Genomic DNA, 18,165 nt, shown 5'->3' on the forward strand with positions numbered 1-18,165 from the left:
GAAGGTGATTAATGGCGCTCTGCAAAACCAAAATGTTTCGGTCGATTCTTGCTACTGTCCTGTCCCCGATGCCGCTGGTGACGTTGCTGCTCTTGCTGCATGTGTTACCCTGCGATAACACCCGGCGGGCCTCCGCTACAAGGCTGTGCTTGGGGCAATGCGTGCACTTAGTGCGAGACTCTAAATTGCTTCAAAAAACAAGGAAGGAAGCCCATGTGTGGTTGTTCTCTCCAATTTTTGGTGCCTATTGGTGTTCAGTCTGGCTCTTCTCCACCTCTATGCTGGGCTCTGCAGAGAGGATGAAGGAGGCAATCAATTGAGCCTGAGTTTGAAGGCAACAAAACTGAAGGATTAATTGCAGTTTTTAAGGGCTGACCCCTGGTCTAGCTGAGAGTGGTTGGGATGGACTCAGGAGCAATTCAGCATCCCTTCATAATGCCTGGCCATGAGCATTTGCTATAACCCTGCTGTGAAACACACATGGAGCAGGAGTCCTCAGCGCTGATATTCTTAATCAGTTGGTGTCATCCCTCCTTGTGAAGGCGGAAACCTCAGCTTGGAGCTTTTTAATCCACTGTAGAGCTAGGACCTGCACTGGAGCCCTCCTGTCCCCAAGGACGAGGCCAACCCCAAGCTGATGTCCCGCTCCTGCAGCAGTGGCCAAGCATCCCCATCCCCGGCCACAGCCGTGCTGCTCTCACAACACACTGCCCTGTCCAGAAAGGCTTCTGGATGTCAAGTGCTCGAGCCTCGCAAGAGCGTTAGAGCACTTTTGATAATATTTTAAGTTTTAAGCCATAATAGCTCTTGGTCAGCACAGATGCTTGGCCACGCATGGACAGAATGAGGTTCAATGCATGTGCTCAGCCAGTAGCTGTCCGTCCCTCCCCCCACAAAAGGCTTTGGATGCAATTCCTTTTTGGGTTAGAAAGGCACAAAATTACTCTACCTTTCTTTCTTTTTTTTTTTTTTTCCTTTCTGTCCCTTCAGGGTGCTGCTCTGCTTTGTTGACTTTGCCTTACCCTGGGTTTAAAACCTGTCCGTGTTTTTTTCCTTGCTGCTCTGTAACACTCCTCCCCTGTAGCCCGGAGCTGCGGTTTCAAGCCGTGCAGTGTTGGAGGGGGGTCGGTTGTTCACCCCCACAAAGACACTGTAAAAGGGATAAGTAAAACAAGGAGCGAGCGAACAAAAATCCTCTTCTTTAATGACCCAGGCTGGTGAAAGGATCACCACATTTTTGTACTCCTACTGCTGTTCTGTTGTGCTGTGCAACATTTTGCTACATAGACTATTTTATAGAAGAAAGCTAGAAAAATATTTATTATTAATATTAAAGCAATAGTGCATTGAAGAAATAAAAAGACATTAGAAATTGTGTAAATGCTTAGATTCACTTTTGGTGGATTTTTTGTACTTTATTTATAACTAATAAAACAAACTGCATTGCTAACTATAAACACGTGCCACATAGAAGTCACCTGGCAGGGTGATCGCTTGGTCTTTATTTACATCTCATTTCTTGTATCTTTGGGTCAGAGTCAATTCTTCTTTCACCTCATCTGCCTTTGGATTTTGATGTGCAAAAGAGACACTGCTGGGATATAAAATACTCTCCCAGCTGGTTTGCCGGGGCTGTGGGTGCTTGAGCTTCACAGCGAGGCGGGGTGAGGATTCCATACCAGAACACCACTGTGCCTAATGTCCTGTGACCCCAGTTTTGTGAGTAGGTACCAAAATCACTTTCTAGAACCAGGCTGAAAATTGCCTGTTAAAGAGAAAATTCTCCTCTAAACACAACCCACGGTGCCTGTGGGATATGTCTAGCAAGTCCTGCAGAGGTACCAGCAGGTCCTCCATCCTCCCGGTGGAGAAGCATCTCCCTCCCTGTGGGTCTCTGGTTTAATAACTAAGGAAAGAGAAACTTATTGGCAGAAAAAAAAAAATCCTCAAAAACCCTCAGATATATTTGAGTGTATTTTCAATCCTTTTGTTACCTGCAGAAGAATCTGATGGGCCATACACCCAACTTCACATCTTGCACAGCTCATGTCACAGGTCCTCTTGCAGTTTTATTTTTTCCCACAATGAATGGTGCCAGTCTCTGCTCCTGCCCACTCTCGATTCAGCTGCTCCTCCTCATGCATTTCATGCAGAACGGCTGAGACCAATCCCCAGCTTTGACTATGTGATTAGACTAAATAAGCCTTGGAGACAGGCGGCTGCTGATCATAGAGATTTGGTTCCTGCAGCCAAAGGGAATTGCCAGCCCCTCCAGCATCCAGCAAAGGGTGCGTGAGAGACTCACCATATTCAGGGAATACAAAGCTCCCATTATAGGAAGCTTTTACAAATTCAGAAAACCGGTTAAAAATGACCTGCTGGTCCAGCTGGGGAAAATCTCAGTTGCTCACTGAGATCTTGCTGATGTCCTTCGAAAGGATAACGGTGCTGAGAGAGGAGATGGCAATCGGTTTTCCTTCAAAGCTGCTGCAGCAAGCACGCCGCTGCGAACCGATAACAGCCCTGCCGAGCGTGGCGAGCAGTATCTGGTGGCTGCACTGGGGAGGGAGAGGGGTTGTGCCCATTAAGGTGTAGCACCAAAGGACAAGATGAAATGTCTTTATTCACTGCGAGCATTCGCTCTCGCAGCAGCTGCCCAGGGTCAGGAAGCTTGGCCCTTATTTGTGCTTTGTAGTATCTAACTCCTCAGCTCGCCCACAGGTTGCAGCTCAGAGCTGTACAACCCCATCAGTAAATACAATTTTTGTTGGTTGTTTTTTTAAATGGAGCTCTTTTCTATGTCAAAATGGACCTCCACACCCCCTGATGGGGTAGGGGAGATTATAAAATGGGTGTCACATCCCTCAGTTATTCTGCCTTTGTGCACATCAGATTGTCGTAGGTACATGATGCTCTCAAAAATGTTTCACAACAGTTACACTAAGGTTTTCAAATAATTCTCTGTGTCCTGCAGCAAGAGACAGCTGGTCTCTCTTAGCATCCAACACCGCAAAGGACTCCTTGTTTATACTGGTTTTCACTGGCAGCACCCAAGTGCTTTTGTAAACACAGCATTTCATTGGGCTTCCAAAATGTGGGGACCCACAGAGATGGTGGAATAACCTGGTTTTGCAGACTCCCACTGAGTACCACCATCCTTGCCCTTTGCTCTTGTTTTTCTTCTACATTCATGTTTTTTTTGGATGAAGGCATATGCATTAAAACCACACCAATTAAAAAATAAGGAGGAAAAAAAAAAAAAAAAAAAGGTGGTGGGTGGAGCAGGAAAGACATACAGCTTTGGGATGCTCTGTCCAGCAGACAGAGATTGCATGAGCCCTGCAAAAGGCACAACACTAGGACAGTTTTGGCTTTTTCTCCTCCCCAGTTCTCCCCTTCACCAAGAACATGTTCGTTTTAGCAGCTTAATGCAAATCCAGCCCTTGGAAAAACTCCACTCTTGCCTTAATACTTCTGTAGCATTAGTTGTTGTAGCAACAGAATGACTCCCGAGAGCGAGGGTGGAGCTGAGTTTTGCACAAACAAGGGGCCTTTTTGAAGTCTTCAGAAGAGAAAAGCAGAGTTTTTTTCATCCTTTGCCCAGGTTGCCTTCCTGGGAGGCAGTGAGGTTGCTGACCCTGTATCAGCAACCGGTCTTTTTTAGAGCAGCATTGCCTGGAGGTCAGCAGAGCTTTTGCTTTGAGTCTGTCCATCCAGGGATGACAGGTAGTTTTGCTAGCAACCCAGGTATCTGCAACTCCATTTCTCAGCAGTGATTTGGTGACCCCAAAGATGTTCATTCCTGCTTCAACAAGACCTCAATCCGTGGCTGTAGCTACTAGCTATATGTGATTACTTCCAGACATGAGCACATCTCAATATGCAAGATAAGGATTTCTCTGTCCTCCTCGCCCCATGGAGGGATGGTGTGTGGTCCAGGAGCCGCCTCACTGCTCCCAAGGGCTGGAAGCATGGAGCAGTACAGGTCCCACATGTGTCACAGTGAATTTGCTCAGGGGCTGGCAGTGCTTAAACCGCTGCGTTGCAGTGATGCTGTAAAACCAGCATCTCTGACATCTCTGCTGACTGGAGCCAACTGGAAATGCTGGGACTACAAGCATTTTAATGGGAAAGGCTTCTACTTCACTGCAGCACACTAAAAATGTCCCTAAAAATGGGACAAATCTATTATAGGGAGGGTTTTTTCATAGTGCTGGTAGACTGGGGTGGGAGGCAAAGCAGAGACATCAAAAGCCTGACCCTTATTTTATTTCAGAACACCCACTGGGGAACCACTGCTTTGCAATGACACTGCACAAGTGCAGCAAAAGCGAATGCTCCAGTCTTTGCTCGTTGAGACCTCCTGCCCACTCAGGGAGGCCAAGCCCTATGCCATCGGGGTCCCGGGGATGCAATGCACCTACTGACCTCAGCACCCACCTTCAGGCCTCCTGAGGTCTGATCTGCCCCTCCTGCGATCTCCCAGTCCCAGGCTTGGTCCTTGCTCAGAGCTTAGTAGCACAAGTCTGTGGTAAGGAGGGAGAATACAGCCAGTAACAGCTGCTATTATTATTCCCATCAGTGAGCAGTTGATCATTGATGAGGTTGATTACTGGGCTCATTTAAGCAACTTGCTCTGCTCCAAAACCATCACTTACCATAACGCTTTCTAAAACGAATTAGTCTGAGCTATTATTTGCGAGCTGCCACAGACAGCCCTGAATAAGCTCACATCTCTTTGGTGGTGCCTGCTGCAGAAAATAAAGATGTAATACTTCCCTGGCGGGTCTTTGGTGGGATGCAGCAGCTTTCAGATATCCAGGAGCAATTGGCAGAACCCGCAATACACCCCTAACTCCTGTCTGAGCATTGGTAACCTTTGCTGGGGCCTCCTTTGCCCATGACCAGACTGGATTCAGCAGTGGGACCGTCCTGCCTTGTGGTCAGGCACATCCAGGTCATGTCGAAGTGGAAACATCATTCCCAACCCAGGGAATGATGGGGTCGGTGGGCTCAGCGGTTTTAACTCACTCTTGACCGTTTGATCCCCATTCTCACAAAATGCTTGTTTAAAACCAGCTTCTGGGAGGGGGAACAACCTTTCCTAGGGCACGGGTGGGCCAGGAGGAAGGTCGTCTTCTCGTGGCAGCTCAGCCAGTCCCCTTTCTCCTCTGAAGGATGTGTCCTGCTGCTTTGCTCCCTGGGAAGGGAGACAGGGCTCCAGAAGCGATGATTTATAAACAGCTTTTCTTGCTGTTTGGTACCTGTAGAGATGTGAGTAGTGTGAAGAGCTCATCTACAGGAGCACTGGACCTTACTGCAGCTGGGAAACCCTTCTTCCACCACAGAAAAAATCAAAACAGCAGTTCTTATTAAAAGAAAAAAAAAAATAAAATAAACAGCAGCTGCTCTGAAACTGAGTTGATATGCAGTCCATATAGGGTAAGATTGTCTTGAGGCAGCTTTGAATGCAGTTAGCACAGCTTCCTTGCAGTGAAATTGGTTATCTGGTAGGTCTTTTGCTCTGGCTGCTGTAACTGTAGACCTCAGCTCTGGGCAGACCTGGACAAATTCAGCCCTAGACCTGAGTCTGGCTTGAGGCAGGAAAGCCCACGGGTAGGACGCACCACCCAGATCCCACCCCTTGAGACGTGGCTGGGTGGATAATGGGTCCTTTCCCACCTCCCTGCAGAAAGCCCTGCTGTGCCCATCTCCTTCAGTGTGGGGCCTTCTGGAGGTGTGTATACAGACAGTGTTCACAGCTGTCAGGACTGGGAAAAACTGGGGTCTCTAAGCTCAATTTTCTTAAATATATTAGCTTAATTCTCTTCTCTTTACTCATCTAAAAGGTGAGCCCATCAGTTGGTGGAGGCCAGTGGGCTTTCCCAGCCCTGGCAGAACAAGACGCTGAAAATAGAAGATAGCATCTGAGCTGCTAAAGGATAGTTTATGTCTCTGCTAGTTGTGGCTTTTCATCACAAATAAGCAAGAAATGTGTTTATTTCATTCATAATTTTAAATGCACTTTAAAAAAAGCAGTATTACTTTTACAAAATGTTAACTCAAGACGCACATCTTGCTACTAAAAATCTCTCAATACAAAAGGCAGTGTTTTAAAAAGTAAAATGCAATATAAAATGGTATCATGAGAAAAACGCGCGTGAAGAAAGGACCAAAACCCTCCTGCAGCCCTACCCTCTTCAGTACCTAGGAAAAAGCTCCCTCCAGATTAACCCATCACCCCGGTTTTCGTCCAGCCACTTCCCACAGGGAAATATGGTGGTCACGCCGGTCGCCGAGTTGGTGATCTCCACCCGCTCCACCAGCCAGCCCGGCGCCAGACCACTGTTGTCGTGCTCGATCCGGACTTTTTTTAGCTCTCCCATGTCGAGTGTTTCCAGGTAAAACCTGTTGGTTTTGCCCCGCTCAAAGAGGTTCCTGAACTTCTGCTTCAGCGCCCGCTTTCCCGAGTCCCCATTCAACCCAAAGATGGTGATGAACACGTTGGCGTCGGTCCCTGCACCCTTTTCAAAGCCTGTGACCACGATGGTCTCATATTTGACTGGCACCAAGCTCCGGGCTTTGCTGGCAAAGCTCTCGGTGACCTTGGCACACTCGAAGACTTTGTAGTCCCGCCTCTTGTAACGCAGAGGGATTTTCACATTGCACCTGAAAAAGTATCTGCCGAAGGAAAATGAGCAGCGTGTTAATGGTATAGATGGCCACTTTACTGGGCAAATGCTATGGACAGAGCATGCTACTAAATTGCCCAATGTTAATGCTGTTTCAGTACTTTTCCCTGGATGCGCGAGCACTGGAGTTTCTCACTGGAGAAGCAGCCATGATGGAACGTTGCAACTGCAACTGGAAAACCCAGCATCTCCCAAGGCAGCCACAGACAGCCTGCACATGGGAGGGTTGGTGTGGGGCACTTGCCATCTCTTTTGCCTGTACGACAGCACGTCCACTTACAGCCCCACTGAGGCAGGACGAGCAATAAGCCCTGCAGAGAAGGCAGCCCTGGTGTGAGAGCAGGGAGATCAGCAATTACCCTCACTGATGGTGTGGTTAAGGTTGGGCTAGGAACTAGGAAAAAGGGAATGGGAAAGATGGGAGGAGAAGGTTTAAATTCCCTCCCACCACTTTTCCTCATCTAGATCACCCAACCCATCCTCAGCAGGCAAAAGAAAAGCATGGAGCGTGGAGATGATGGGTGCCAGATGCCGAAAGCCCTTGGCTCTGCAGTGCTGCCTCTGGTGATGTGCAGGGAGCACAGAGCACATCCATAAATTACTGCGCACCTGGCACCCGGCCAGGGGCTGGAGCACTCTGCTTTTAATGATGTATTTCGTTTCCAGTGATGCAGATCACTTCCAAATGAGTTTTTCCTCACCCCCCAGCCTTCCCCACCCCGCCTTCACCAAACTGCAGCAGGTCCTCCTGGAGGGAGTGTAGCTGGATTGCAGTGCGTGTGCGTAAAATAAACACCCGGAGGAAGGGTCACTGGGATTCCAGCACTTGCAACACTTAAGCACTTCCAACCCTTTTGATGTTTTCCTCAGCCAAAGTTAAAGCAGTCTTTTCTCTGGAAAGAAGCTTTGTAAACGAGAAGTTCTGGTGGGAGCAAAATCTGAGGCTCAGGAACAGAAAAACTGCATGGGAGTGGGGTGGAGGGCTTGCCTGGTGCTGCAGTTCTATTTCCTGGGCTACGTAATATCGCAAGGTCTGGAGTTATGATGCAGCATGCCAGTCTTCAAGAGGGGCAAGAAGAAAAAAGATGACCCTTCTACCCCGATATCTGCAAGAAAAAGCTTTTAAATACACCCCTTCCACATACTAAGATCTACTACTAAAAGGCAAAAATCCCAGTTAAATTCAAAACTGTTGCTGCAGCAATCTCATAACTCTTCTCATTTGGTCTTTGGCTTGACTGGGTAGGGCTTTTTTGATGTTTAGGATTGGGAATACCTGGAGAGCTCGCTTTCACGGTGCAATCTCCTCCAGTTGATCGTTTGCAGAGCAAACACTGCTGTGAAGTGCTGTGTCTGCAGAGCTGGAGACCTGCTTCAGTGCAATGACAGGCTGCAGGCTTTACCTGTATCTCCTGACCGCCCTCCTTAATTTAATACAACTGTTAAAAAATTGGGGCTTTATGAGAAGTTCTCTGGCCCTTTCAAAACACACTGTTTCAGCACTTTCAGCACTCTCCCAACGAGTTCAGAGCACAGATTTGATTGCACAGCTGGACATTAAGGGTTCCAGGTTTTTCCCCACCAGGAGAAAAGAACATGTTTTAGTATGCAATTGACTGAGTTTTCATTCAGCAAATATTATTGTGGCTCTTCTGCCGGCTGATTAATTTGCTAAGAGAGACTCTTAGCTTCTAAAAAAAAACCACTTCAAGGATTTTTTCTTAAACACTCAGTTGTCTCAGTTGGAACAAACCCCATGTAGTTAAATTTTAACAGCAATGGAAATATCATGGAGAAGAAAAGAAATCCACAATTAACATTGTGGATATTTCCTTTGAAGAGCGGTTTATTCTGCAAATGGACAATCTTCTCTGGTTCCTGCGTGGTCCCTGTGCTATCTGCTCCCTGAGTTCTCTATGTCACTCCTTCCAAAGACAAGGCTCCGACCAAAGCATGTAGCACCTGAGGAGTGCTCAGGACTCTTCAGATACGTTCATTTTTCAGCTATGGCAGATTTCAGTCATATTCAAATCAGAGTAGCTGAGCTGCATGACTGCAACATTTCCAGTGGGCCTTTTGGACCATACCAGAAGGATCTGGCATCCAAACTGGTCTGAACTGGAGGTTCAGGTTTTGTCTTACTCTCAACTTTTTTCTAGGAGCTCTTTTGCAAGACTTACCTAAAGGCCAGTCTGTGCAGAGCATCCTACAAACCCCTTAAATTTCAATCAAAGTATTCTCCACGAGCTGAGACATTAATTTGTGCTCATAGCTGTGAGATTCACCCAAGCCAGCTTGTTTATAAACTTATCTGCACATGCAAAACGCCCGCGCTGACAACCCCAAAATTGCACAGGCAAGTCAGGCAGGGATGTTCTGTACCTGACACACCAAATAGCTTGTCCCCAGCTTTCAGAAAGGGATTAAGGTTTGGGGAGACTTTCTGCTGCTGCTTAAGTCTGAAATTCTTCAGGAGGATGCACGCAGAGCAGCTCAGCTTCCCCGTGCCCTCCGGGAGTGGATCCTTGCAGATGAGAAGGCACTTACTTGTTGCAAAGCTCCATCTCCGTTATGATAATCTCTTGGACATGCCAGAAGACATCAGCTTTCGCAGATGACTTCTTCCCATCCTTTGGGCAGTGACCGACACAGATGGCTGCAATATCACCGACATTCTTTGAAGAAAACTGAAATGTGTCTGTTGCTCCCCTAGAGGAAACAGGGAGCAGTTTCAGTTAGTATCCTGAAGGATGACAGCAACTTGTCTCATATGGACATTAAGTAATTTGCACGTGGGTATGGAAGACAGATGATAAGCCTTCATTTAAAGTCATTTGGTTTAACCTACAATCATTCAACACAAAGTGTAATTTCCATATTTAAATTCTCAGATTAGGGGTGACACTTTAAATTGTTGCCACTAGGACTTTCCAGGATAAACTTGAGCAGTTCCACATACAAAATCAATTTGCCTCATTATAGATAAAGCTAAAGAATGACTAATTTTCCCTCCAGCACTTATTCATTCATCCCTGACAGATACTGTATCTGTTACACATCTACCCACCATAGATGTTTTAAATTTGCTAGTTCAGCCATCCTTCCTGAAGCTCAGTTTGAAAGTAGTTTAGAGAAAAAATTGGTCTCTGTCAAACCCTTGGCTGGCTCCCTGTCATGTCCCCTGTGTATCTGCTGGGTTTATCTCCTTGGACTGGTCTGTATTCCAACCTGCCTCCAAGGATGGAGTGTGACTAATGCTTTGGAGAGTGGTGTCTTTAACTCCAGTGTAGACAGCATCAGCTTAAAGTTGGAAGGAAGCTCCTCCTGATCTGTCATGTTCCACATGAAATCTCAGACATTCATAGTAGAGTCCACATCAGCTGTAATTTCACCTTCCTTTACAGAGCTGCAAGAAAAACCTTTCCTCCCTGCAAAGCAACAAAACATCAGCAGCGCCCATGATTTTGAAGAGATTCCCATCTGCTAAGGGAGTGCTATGTCCTTAAACAAAGCAGAAAACCCATCTCACATCTGGAGCACTTTGGTCCCACATGGGAGAAGGAATCTGCCCCACGTTACATAGATGTGCCTCTAGCTCATCTGCACATGAGGCTGATATTCAGCTTTCCTCACGCAGTGATCTTTCAGCCTTACCCCCCAGATTCATCTGGAAAGTCAGATCTGAGCAACTGCGACAACATTTAGCCTCCAACTATTTTTACTTTCTCTCTGATTCCCACTGCCAGTGAGATGCTGTAAAAGGAACTAAAACCACCTCCAGCTTCCTTCTGCTCCTCCCAGCTCAAAAATACACACAGCCTTCCCCGGGGCTTGCCAGAAGCTCATTTGTATGTACCTAATACAAAAGGACACACATACACATGCATCATCTACGTTTCCTTTTACCAGACGCCTTTTTTCTTATAATTTTTAAACCTGCCCTGTGTCTGCCCATCAGAAACCAATTTCCCGTCTTCCTCCTCCGGGTGAGAAGTCATTAGGCCTTTTGGAAGGGGGATAAGAAACAGCATAGCACAAACACAGCTCTGTAAGCCACCCCGGAGAAGAGGTGGCATTTGTGGAAGACACACAGCTGGTGGGGAGTTCCTCCTACCCACCATCCCGTCCCACTACCTTTCAAATCTCCTTTTCTTGGAAGAGTTTTCCATAAGGAATTCTTTCGAGCGGCCCATTTTTCCTTCTAAGATGATCCAGATGTTCTCCTTTGTTTCTGCATCCTCTCTGTCGCTTGTTACTGTGGCAATCTCATAGGCTTTAAAGCACAATTAACACACACGTTAAAAAGAAAAGGAAGAGCAGATGGCCAGAAAGGTCTCTTCATTTGGCTGTCACTTTGCTTAAAAACTCTCTTCTTAATCTTTATCACAGCAGACAAGAAAGCGTTTGCAAAATAAGGATGGAGCCACACTGAAATCTGTAGGACTTTTGACTTCTGCGTGCTTTGGAGTTCATGCAGGGATAAAGTACATGAAAAAATGAGTACTGCTCAATCAGCTGGCAAGAGTGGATGAAGCTGCTCTTGAACAAGCTGTGTGCAGCTCCCTGCTGTGCTAAGCACTCCTTTTTTAACACAGCCCAGATCCTACAGTTTTTGTGCCACTGTTCCTAACAGGACAATGAGGATATCTGTGTACCCAACAGGATGTGCTTTTGTGGTATGTAAGTACCCAAAATGGCAATCACAAGGCTGCTTTTTTTTTTGTTTTTTTTTTTTAGGGGCAGAATGAAATCACACTGAAGTAATGTGATTATCTCTCCAGGACTCTCCTGAAGAAGATGCACTGTGCATATCATCAGTGTGGTTAAATAACTTGCTTGCTCACTTGCTCACCACATTAGACACCAGTGTAATTGCCTTTGACTCAGTAGAATTACCTAGAGCAGACCCAGGGCTATGGGGTGTTAATCTCAGCTGTCATGTTCAGCTGTGGCGTTTGAGCTAGTAGCCCAGAACTTGTTAAGGAGGAAGCTGGAGCAGTGTTACTGAGAAAGCTTTAAGGTTTGAATTTATTTTCCACCTCAAAGACTCAAGCCCATTATTTCTAACGAAGCCATAACCTGTGTCCTCATGGCTTACTTCTGGACTGAACCCCGCTGCAGATGAGGCTCTCTTAGGTTTCAATCCAGAATAAGATAATTCTCTTTCTCATAAATCCCGATCTGTTTCTTTAGTATCACAACATTGCACTTTTCAACTAAAGAGTACCTTAATCCAACCCTTAAAGCCTGCAAATACAAACACCTATTGCACAGGAATGCTTAGTGGAGCATCTTGCAGGAGATGTTGTCCTATAGCCTCTGAGATCCCTCAACAAAGTCAACTCTAAACTTACTGGTCCGTTCTTTCAGTTCCAGGATGTCATTATTGGCACAAGCCAGTTCCCTTATGAGCTGCCCATCGTCTTCACCTTTAGCCAACCAGCGATCACACTGGAAGCGAAATGTCTTGTCCATGGCGGAGTCTATCACGTCAATATACTCCAAATGCCAACCTGGTGCGATTCCTAGTAAAACAACAAAATAAGAAAGGTTTGGATATTTTCACACAGGTTGGGCAAGGAGATGAGATACCTCTCCTTGGTAGCACCCTGCTGGTGCTAGAAATTATTAGTATTTACTTCAGATAATGTCACCAGTGAACATGATGTTGTTCTGATACCAAAAGCAATGTCGACTTGCTCAAGACTGCAATCTGACCCCCCTTCTAGAGTCAGGCCATGTTTTTGAGGGAGTTGCTGGCTTTTGATCAGACATAAGCGTGTTGGACCATGGTCCTGGATAAGCTAGATTTCAAGCTCTCTGGTGAAGGGACCATCGCTTGTCCTTGCCCAGCACTTTGCAGGAGTTGGGGCTTCTGCAATACCCATAGCAGCAGCAGTGAGCAGGGAGAGCAGGAGACGCCTTGTCCCCTGTCAACATACCAACACAGGAACCATCCCAGGAAGACCTGCTGTGACTTAAGGACCACAAACTGTTACAAAGCCCCAGGGAAATCAAAGCCCTTAGACCTATTTGCCAGAGCCAGAATCATGCAATCTCCCAGAAATCAGAGAGTTTGGAGGCAAAAGTTAATGGAGCAGCTTCTATTGCAGAAACTGCTGCTGATTCTTCCTTCCATTTTAAGTTCAACATGAAGCCTTAAAGCCAAAAGAAAGATATGAATTCACATTCTGCTTAACCCCCACCCCTCCACCACACATGTCTGTAGCTATTAAAAAAGCCATAGCAGTCTGTGCATGGTCTGTGGTGGTCCCTTCATGTTGTGGGAGTGCTAGCTGGCCCCAAGCTGTAGGGTTTAGTGTCATTCTCTGTGGCCTGTATTACCCCCAACTCCTTTATATTTGAATTTGAATGTCAGAAGGTAAGTTACAACTTGCTTTTTTGGCCCCGCCGGCTAGAAAATGTGAGGAAATTACCCATGCAACCCTGACTTTGCCAAGCAACTGGGGTGAATTCACTAATGCTGTGGCTGGACATGAACACAGGATAGATTAAAGTGATGACTGCTCCAGCAAGGAACCACCGAATCACCTAACTTTTTTTTTCTCCTTTTTTTTTTTTTTTTTTTTTTTTTTTTTTTTTTTTTTTTTTGGAAAAGCAACTTGAAAATGAAGAAAAGGGCATTTGGGAACTTTTTCCTGATTTCTTTGTTGAAATAGAAAAACCTTGTTGAGCCTGGGGGGATGGAAGGTTCTGACAGTTCTATTTACAAGTCCTGTTATTAGTCAAAGAAAGGTTATGTTCATGATAGAGATCTCTGCTGACTTATTATTTACATCCCAGAGACATTAAACGGCTCTTGCTCTTCAAGAACTCACTGCCATGTCCCTATTTCTTTAATTTGCAAATATTAATCCTCTTTAGCCCTGAAAATGATGGCAGCTTTTTGAGTTATGTCAACAAACCACCTTGCTGCTGTGGAGTGCGAACCCTCTGCACCATGTGTTGGCGGTTCTCTACCAGCCTCACAGCCATTCCTGTTTTGTACTTTGGTTTCCTGAACCTTCTTCCAGCTAGGAAATGACCCACTACAAAGCACAGACCTCAACCAAAGACACCACTTGCCCCTTAAATTCCGGGTGCACAGAGCTGCAGAATCGTTGTGGTTGGAAGGCAGCTCTGGAGAACATCTATCCCAACCCCCTGCTTAGAGCAAGCTCAGCTAAAGCAGGTTACACAGATGGGCCATGTCCAGACAGTTTTCTAATATCTCCAAGGATGGAGACTCCACAACCTCTTTGGGCAACCTGTGGCAGTGTTTGATTACCCGTGCAGAACAAAAAAAAAAAAAAAAAAAAAAAAAAAAAATAAATGGAATTTCCTGTATTTCAATTTGTGCCCATTGCCTCTTGTCCTGTCACCGAGATCTGGAGAGGAGTCTGGCTACGTCTTTACTCCACCTATCAGATGTTTGTATACATTGATAAAATCCCCCTGAGTCTTTTTTTGTCCAAGCTGAACAGTCCCAGCTCTCTCAGCCTCTCATACAACAGGCGCTCCAATTCCTTAAGCATCTTTCTGGCCCTTCATTGGACTTTCTCCAGTATGTCCTTGTCTCTCATGAACTGGGAGGACAGTGCCATGTGCCAGTCACAAGCCCTGTGCAAATACCACGCAGCAGCACCCAGGCAGGGGACTTGGATGCACCACCCAAACATGCAAGACCTCCTCCAGGCTCCAGCAGCAGGACAAAGGTACTAAGCAGGGGTTTGGGGGTGGGCTGGCATGCGGTACCATCCAAGATTCTCACCCATTTACTGCCTCCTAGACAGCTCTTATCAAATTCCCCAGGGCTCCCACCACACTCTAACTGGAACGAATTGCTCTTTGGGGCTGTTTGGAAATTTATTCTAAACATGTTGGCAGTATCAGCTGTTAATCTTTTTGTCAGGCTCATTTATATTTAAGTTCAATGAACATCTCTGCAGCATATTCAGGAGGCTGCTCTGTTTCCATCAAAACTTTAGTTAAAACAGTACAGGACGAAAGAAAGAAAACATCCCATCCTTCTCCAGCAAGAGAGATCAATGACTGCAGACTGGGATAGAAAAATTGGTGATCTTAGTCCTGTTGACAGCAGTGAACAGCATGAGTGGGACAGGATTGGTGCTAAGCAGCAGTATCAGAAAAGAGACTGTATCAGAGGCACATACTCTCCTGCCTCTTCTCCAGCCTAGTCCCAGCCGCAGCTCACCAGAGGAGCTGTGACAAAACCTTTTATGACAGAGAGAGATGAGCCAGAGCTAACTTTCCGGCACACGTTGGAGTTGTGGGAAAAGCAAGCACAAAGCTCGGCTTTTCCTGATGTTCCCTGCAAAAGATGCATTTGTTAGCTCTGGACTATTTAAAGAGCAAGGTCTGGGCTTGACACTGAAAAGCAAATACCAACAGGGTGTCCCTTAGAGCACAAGGGTACCTCAAATCAAGAAGCTGGATGGTCACTCTTAGAAAAAAGGTACTACTGTCCCAAAGCACCCTCCTGTCCACTTCAAAGAAGAAATATTTCTCTTCCCTCTCACTAGAACTGGTCTTCCTGTTTTCCTTCCTGATGGTTAGCAACATAAATAAGATTGGGAGAACTGGAAGATGTACCAATATCCTATACAGGTTTTCATTTCTGAAGAGAAATAATTCACCGCAGGTGAATGCTGTACTGTATACATCCAGAGCAGTGCACCATCCCACCCTGGTGCCAGGAGTGGTATCACATCAAGGGTTTCACTGCCACAGCATTAAACCACATTTGAAAGCTGATATGGAAATAGAAGGATTGATTCAGGGCTAAAGAAAACAATTCTGTTTTACCAGACAAGGTATTGTTTTTCTCTTGTTTCAGGCCGGGAAAAGTTACATTTAATTTCTTTGCACATTGATTTGGAAAAAAAATGCAAAGTCTAGTAATGTATAGAGTCTAAGCGTGAGACTTTCCCTCCACTGAGCAGGCTCAGTGGGCTGGGGTGTACACCAGTGGAAGGAGAAGAAACCGTGTTAGCAGAACTGCTTTTCAGTTCATGAAATCCTGGTTTCAGGATATTACTCTGTTCAAACCTTCTGTTCCTGTGTGGCTTTTGCAGAGCAGTGGTCCCAGAGACATCACAGTGCCTAAGAAACAACAGGAAAGGAAACCACATCCCATACGGATGCAACCCCAGAGGCATCACATCCTCAGAACCAGCTGGTTTATGGAGGCGGCATCAGTGAAAGGTGAGGAAAGAGGAGCCAGAAAAGTGGTGTGAATGTAGCAGGGTGCAAAGACTTTCCTAGGTCCCATCCACTGCTCACACAGCCTGGCTGTGCAGGAGAAACTGCAGCGATGGCTCACCAGCCTTTTCCCTGGGTGCTGGTGGAAGGTGGATCCTGACCCACCGTGAAAGCCACAGCTGCTCCACCACTCAACTTCCAGTGCTTTGTATCCTGTTGGCACCGCGACCAACAGTACCAGAACAAGGGCTCAGGAACAAATCAACTGCATGAATGCCTTGGAGAGCATCATGGGCTTTTCTACAGTGACCCCAGTACAACCCAGGACCACTACACTTGTCTCCATTACCACTTTGGGGCACAAGGCAAGAAATATCTCATATCTGAGCTCTTCCTGCTCAGCCATGCAGGTCTCAGTCTTTAAAACAGTTTGGCCACCACCGTGCCTTTGTGGAAGATCCCCTATCAACATAACGAGTGTTCAGTGTTTGTAACAAAAGGTACTTCACTCCAGGTCTGTTTTGCTGAATCCCCAGCAGCAAAACCTGCCCTAATAAAACCCGTGGCTGTGCCGCGTAGGCTCCGTAATAGTCCACAGCTGGAAGTGACATTTTCAATAGCACGCAAAACATTTCAAATGTAATTAGAGGAGGAGAAGAGCTTTGGGGAAAACAAAATCGCTTTGCTTGCTTGACTCTGGCAGTTGTATAATTTAGTGTCTCACGTAGGCAAATGTACTCTCTTCCCCAAATGTCCTTTTCCAAAAGAGCAGTTATTTGTCCCATTTATCCTCCTTTCCAAAAGGGCCCAAACTGACAACTGGGAAAAGGGCCCTCTGACACCTGCAAGGTCTTCTCAGGACCGTCTTGCCTTTTTCCACAGTGATGCTAAAAGTGTGTGCTTTCCTGACACTGGACAGACAGGTTGGGTTGTAACCTCCCTGTTGCGCATTTCTGCAGTGATGAGCGCAATCGAGTCTGATTTTAGAAGTAGTTGACATAACACAGATAATGATGTTACTGCTTCAATTAACAAAAAGCCCAACTTGCAGCACCAGAAGTTTCCTTTGCTCCTCTTGGAAATGCCCCCACCTGACCCAGCCTACATTCACCACTAAAATATCAAGCTATTCTGACACATGTAGAAACATGGGAGGATGGGAGAAAAAGAGTGAGAATGAACCAAGCCTGGCGAGTTCACAACTCAGGAGGCACCTGGTCCCTGACCCTGCGTTAGTGAATATTAATTATTCTTGGCGAAGTGAGAGCTGATGGGAACAAATCTGTGCTGGCAGAACCACACCCAGGCTTGGATACACAGATGTCCATAGAAGTTAAACTGTCTCCTCTCTTTTCAGCCATATTCATTGACTTTTCCCTCTATCCATTGTCTATCTGTAGCAGATCTTCGGTTTGGTTTTGAAAGCAGTTGATGCTTAGTCAAGGATAATAGTTGTCATTACCAGTGCTTATGTTCCCATAGGAGTAGAAGAGGAATCCTGCTCGGGACATTGACCACTCAGGGGCCAGTGAAGAATTGCTGCTGCCCAGCCTTTTACAACCATCAACCAGTGCTGCTCAGCTTCCTAATCGCATTTCTTTCTTTCTTTTTTTTTTTAAATTTTCACATATTCTGAAACATAAAGTAATGACCATTGCAAAGACAGTTCATCATCTTTATGTCCTCTGTCATTATTTATCCCCTGCCTGGTTAGATGACCATCCATCCCTAAAGCCCACCACATGAGGCATCACCCAGAAAGTGGTGGGAGTTCTAATAGAAATATTAGATCACTGGAAATGGAATGATAATTGTGAGGTGTTAAAATTATAGCATCTAGTTTTGCATCAGTACATCTCAAAACACTTTAAGAAGGTGAATAATTTTTTTTCCCTGATTTACATAATTGAAAATGAGGTACAGGAATGTGATTTACGCAAGGTCATTCAGCAAGCCAGTGGCAGAATAAAAATAGATCCATTTTGTATATCTCTCCTTTAGGATCATGTTAGTTCACACCACAACATTTCTCATCAGAGCAGACAGGCAATGCAAAACATCTCACAACCTTTGACAAAGCAAAAGCTTAACACTTTGGACAGTTTTAGAAAATAGGTCCCCTTCCCCCTCTCCTCTGTTTATGCAACTTGTTCAGTCCAGGATTTGACTCAGGTCAAAACCACACATAAATTACCCTCAGACAACCCCCCCCCCCCCCCCCCCCCCCCCCCCCCCCCCCCCCCCCCCCCCC

The 18,165-nt window shown here is 46.0% G+C and overlaps 1 protein-coding gene across 4 annotated transcripts in view; it reads right to left on the minus strand.

Annotated features, from left to right (window-relative positions):
* Positions 1-5,928: 5,928 nt before the first annotated feature.
* Positions 5,929-18,165, minus strand: part of LOXHD1 (lipoxygenase homology domains 1) — a 145,813-nt gene continuing 133,576 nt past the window's right edge. For all 4 annotated transcript variants that reach the window (XM_026865647.1, XM_026865648.1, XM_026865649.1 and 1 more), the window contains 4 exons: positions 12,047-12,217; positions 10,827-10,965; positions 9,240-9,401; positions 5,929-6,681 (listed from right to left, as the gene is read on the minus strand). In XM_026865647.1, the coding sequence (XP_026721448.1) occupies positions 6,201-6,681; positions 9,240-9,401; positions 10,827-10,965; positions 12,047-12,217 (953 nt within the window). In that variant the 3' untranslated portion in view covers positions 5,929-6,200. The remainder of the gene's footprint in view (positions 6,682-9,239; positions 9,402-10,826; positions 10,966-12,046; positions 12,218-18,165) is intronic.

The sequence above is a fragment of the Athene cunicularia genome, assembly GCF_003259725.1.
Source record: "Athene cunicularia isolate RWA chromosome Z unlocalized genomic scaffold, athCun1 chrZ_part1, whole genome shotgun sequence".
NCBI classification, from domain to species: Eukaryota; Metazoa; Chordata; class Aves; order Strigiformes; family Strigidae; genus Athene; species Athene cunicularia.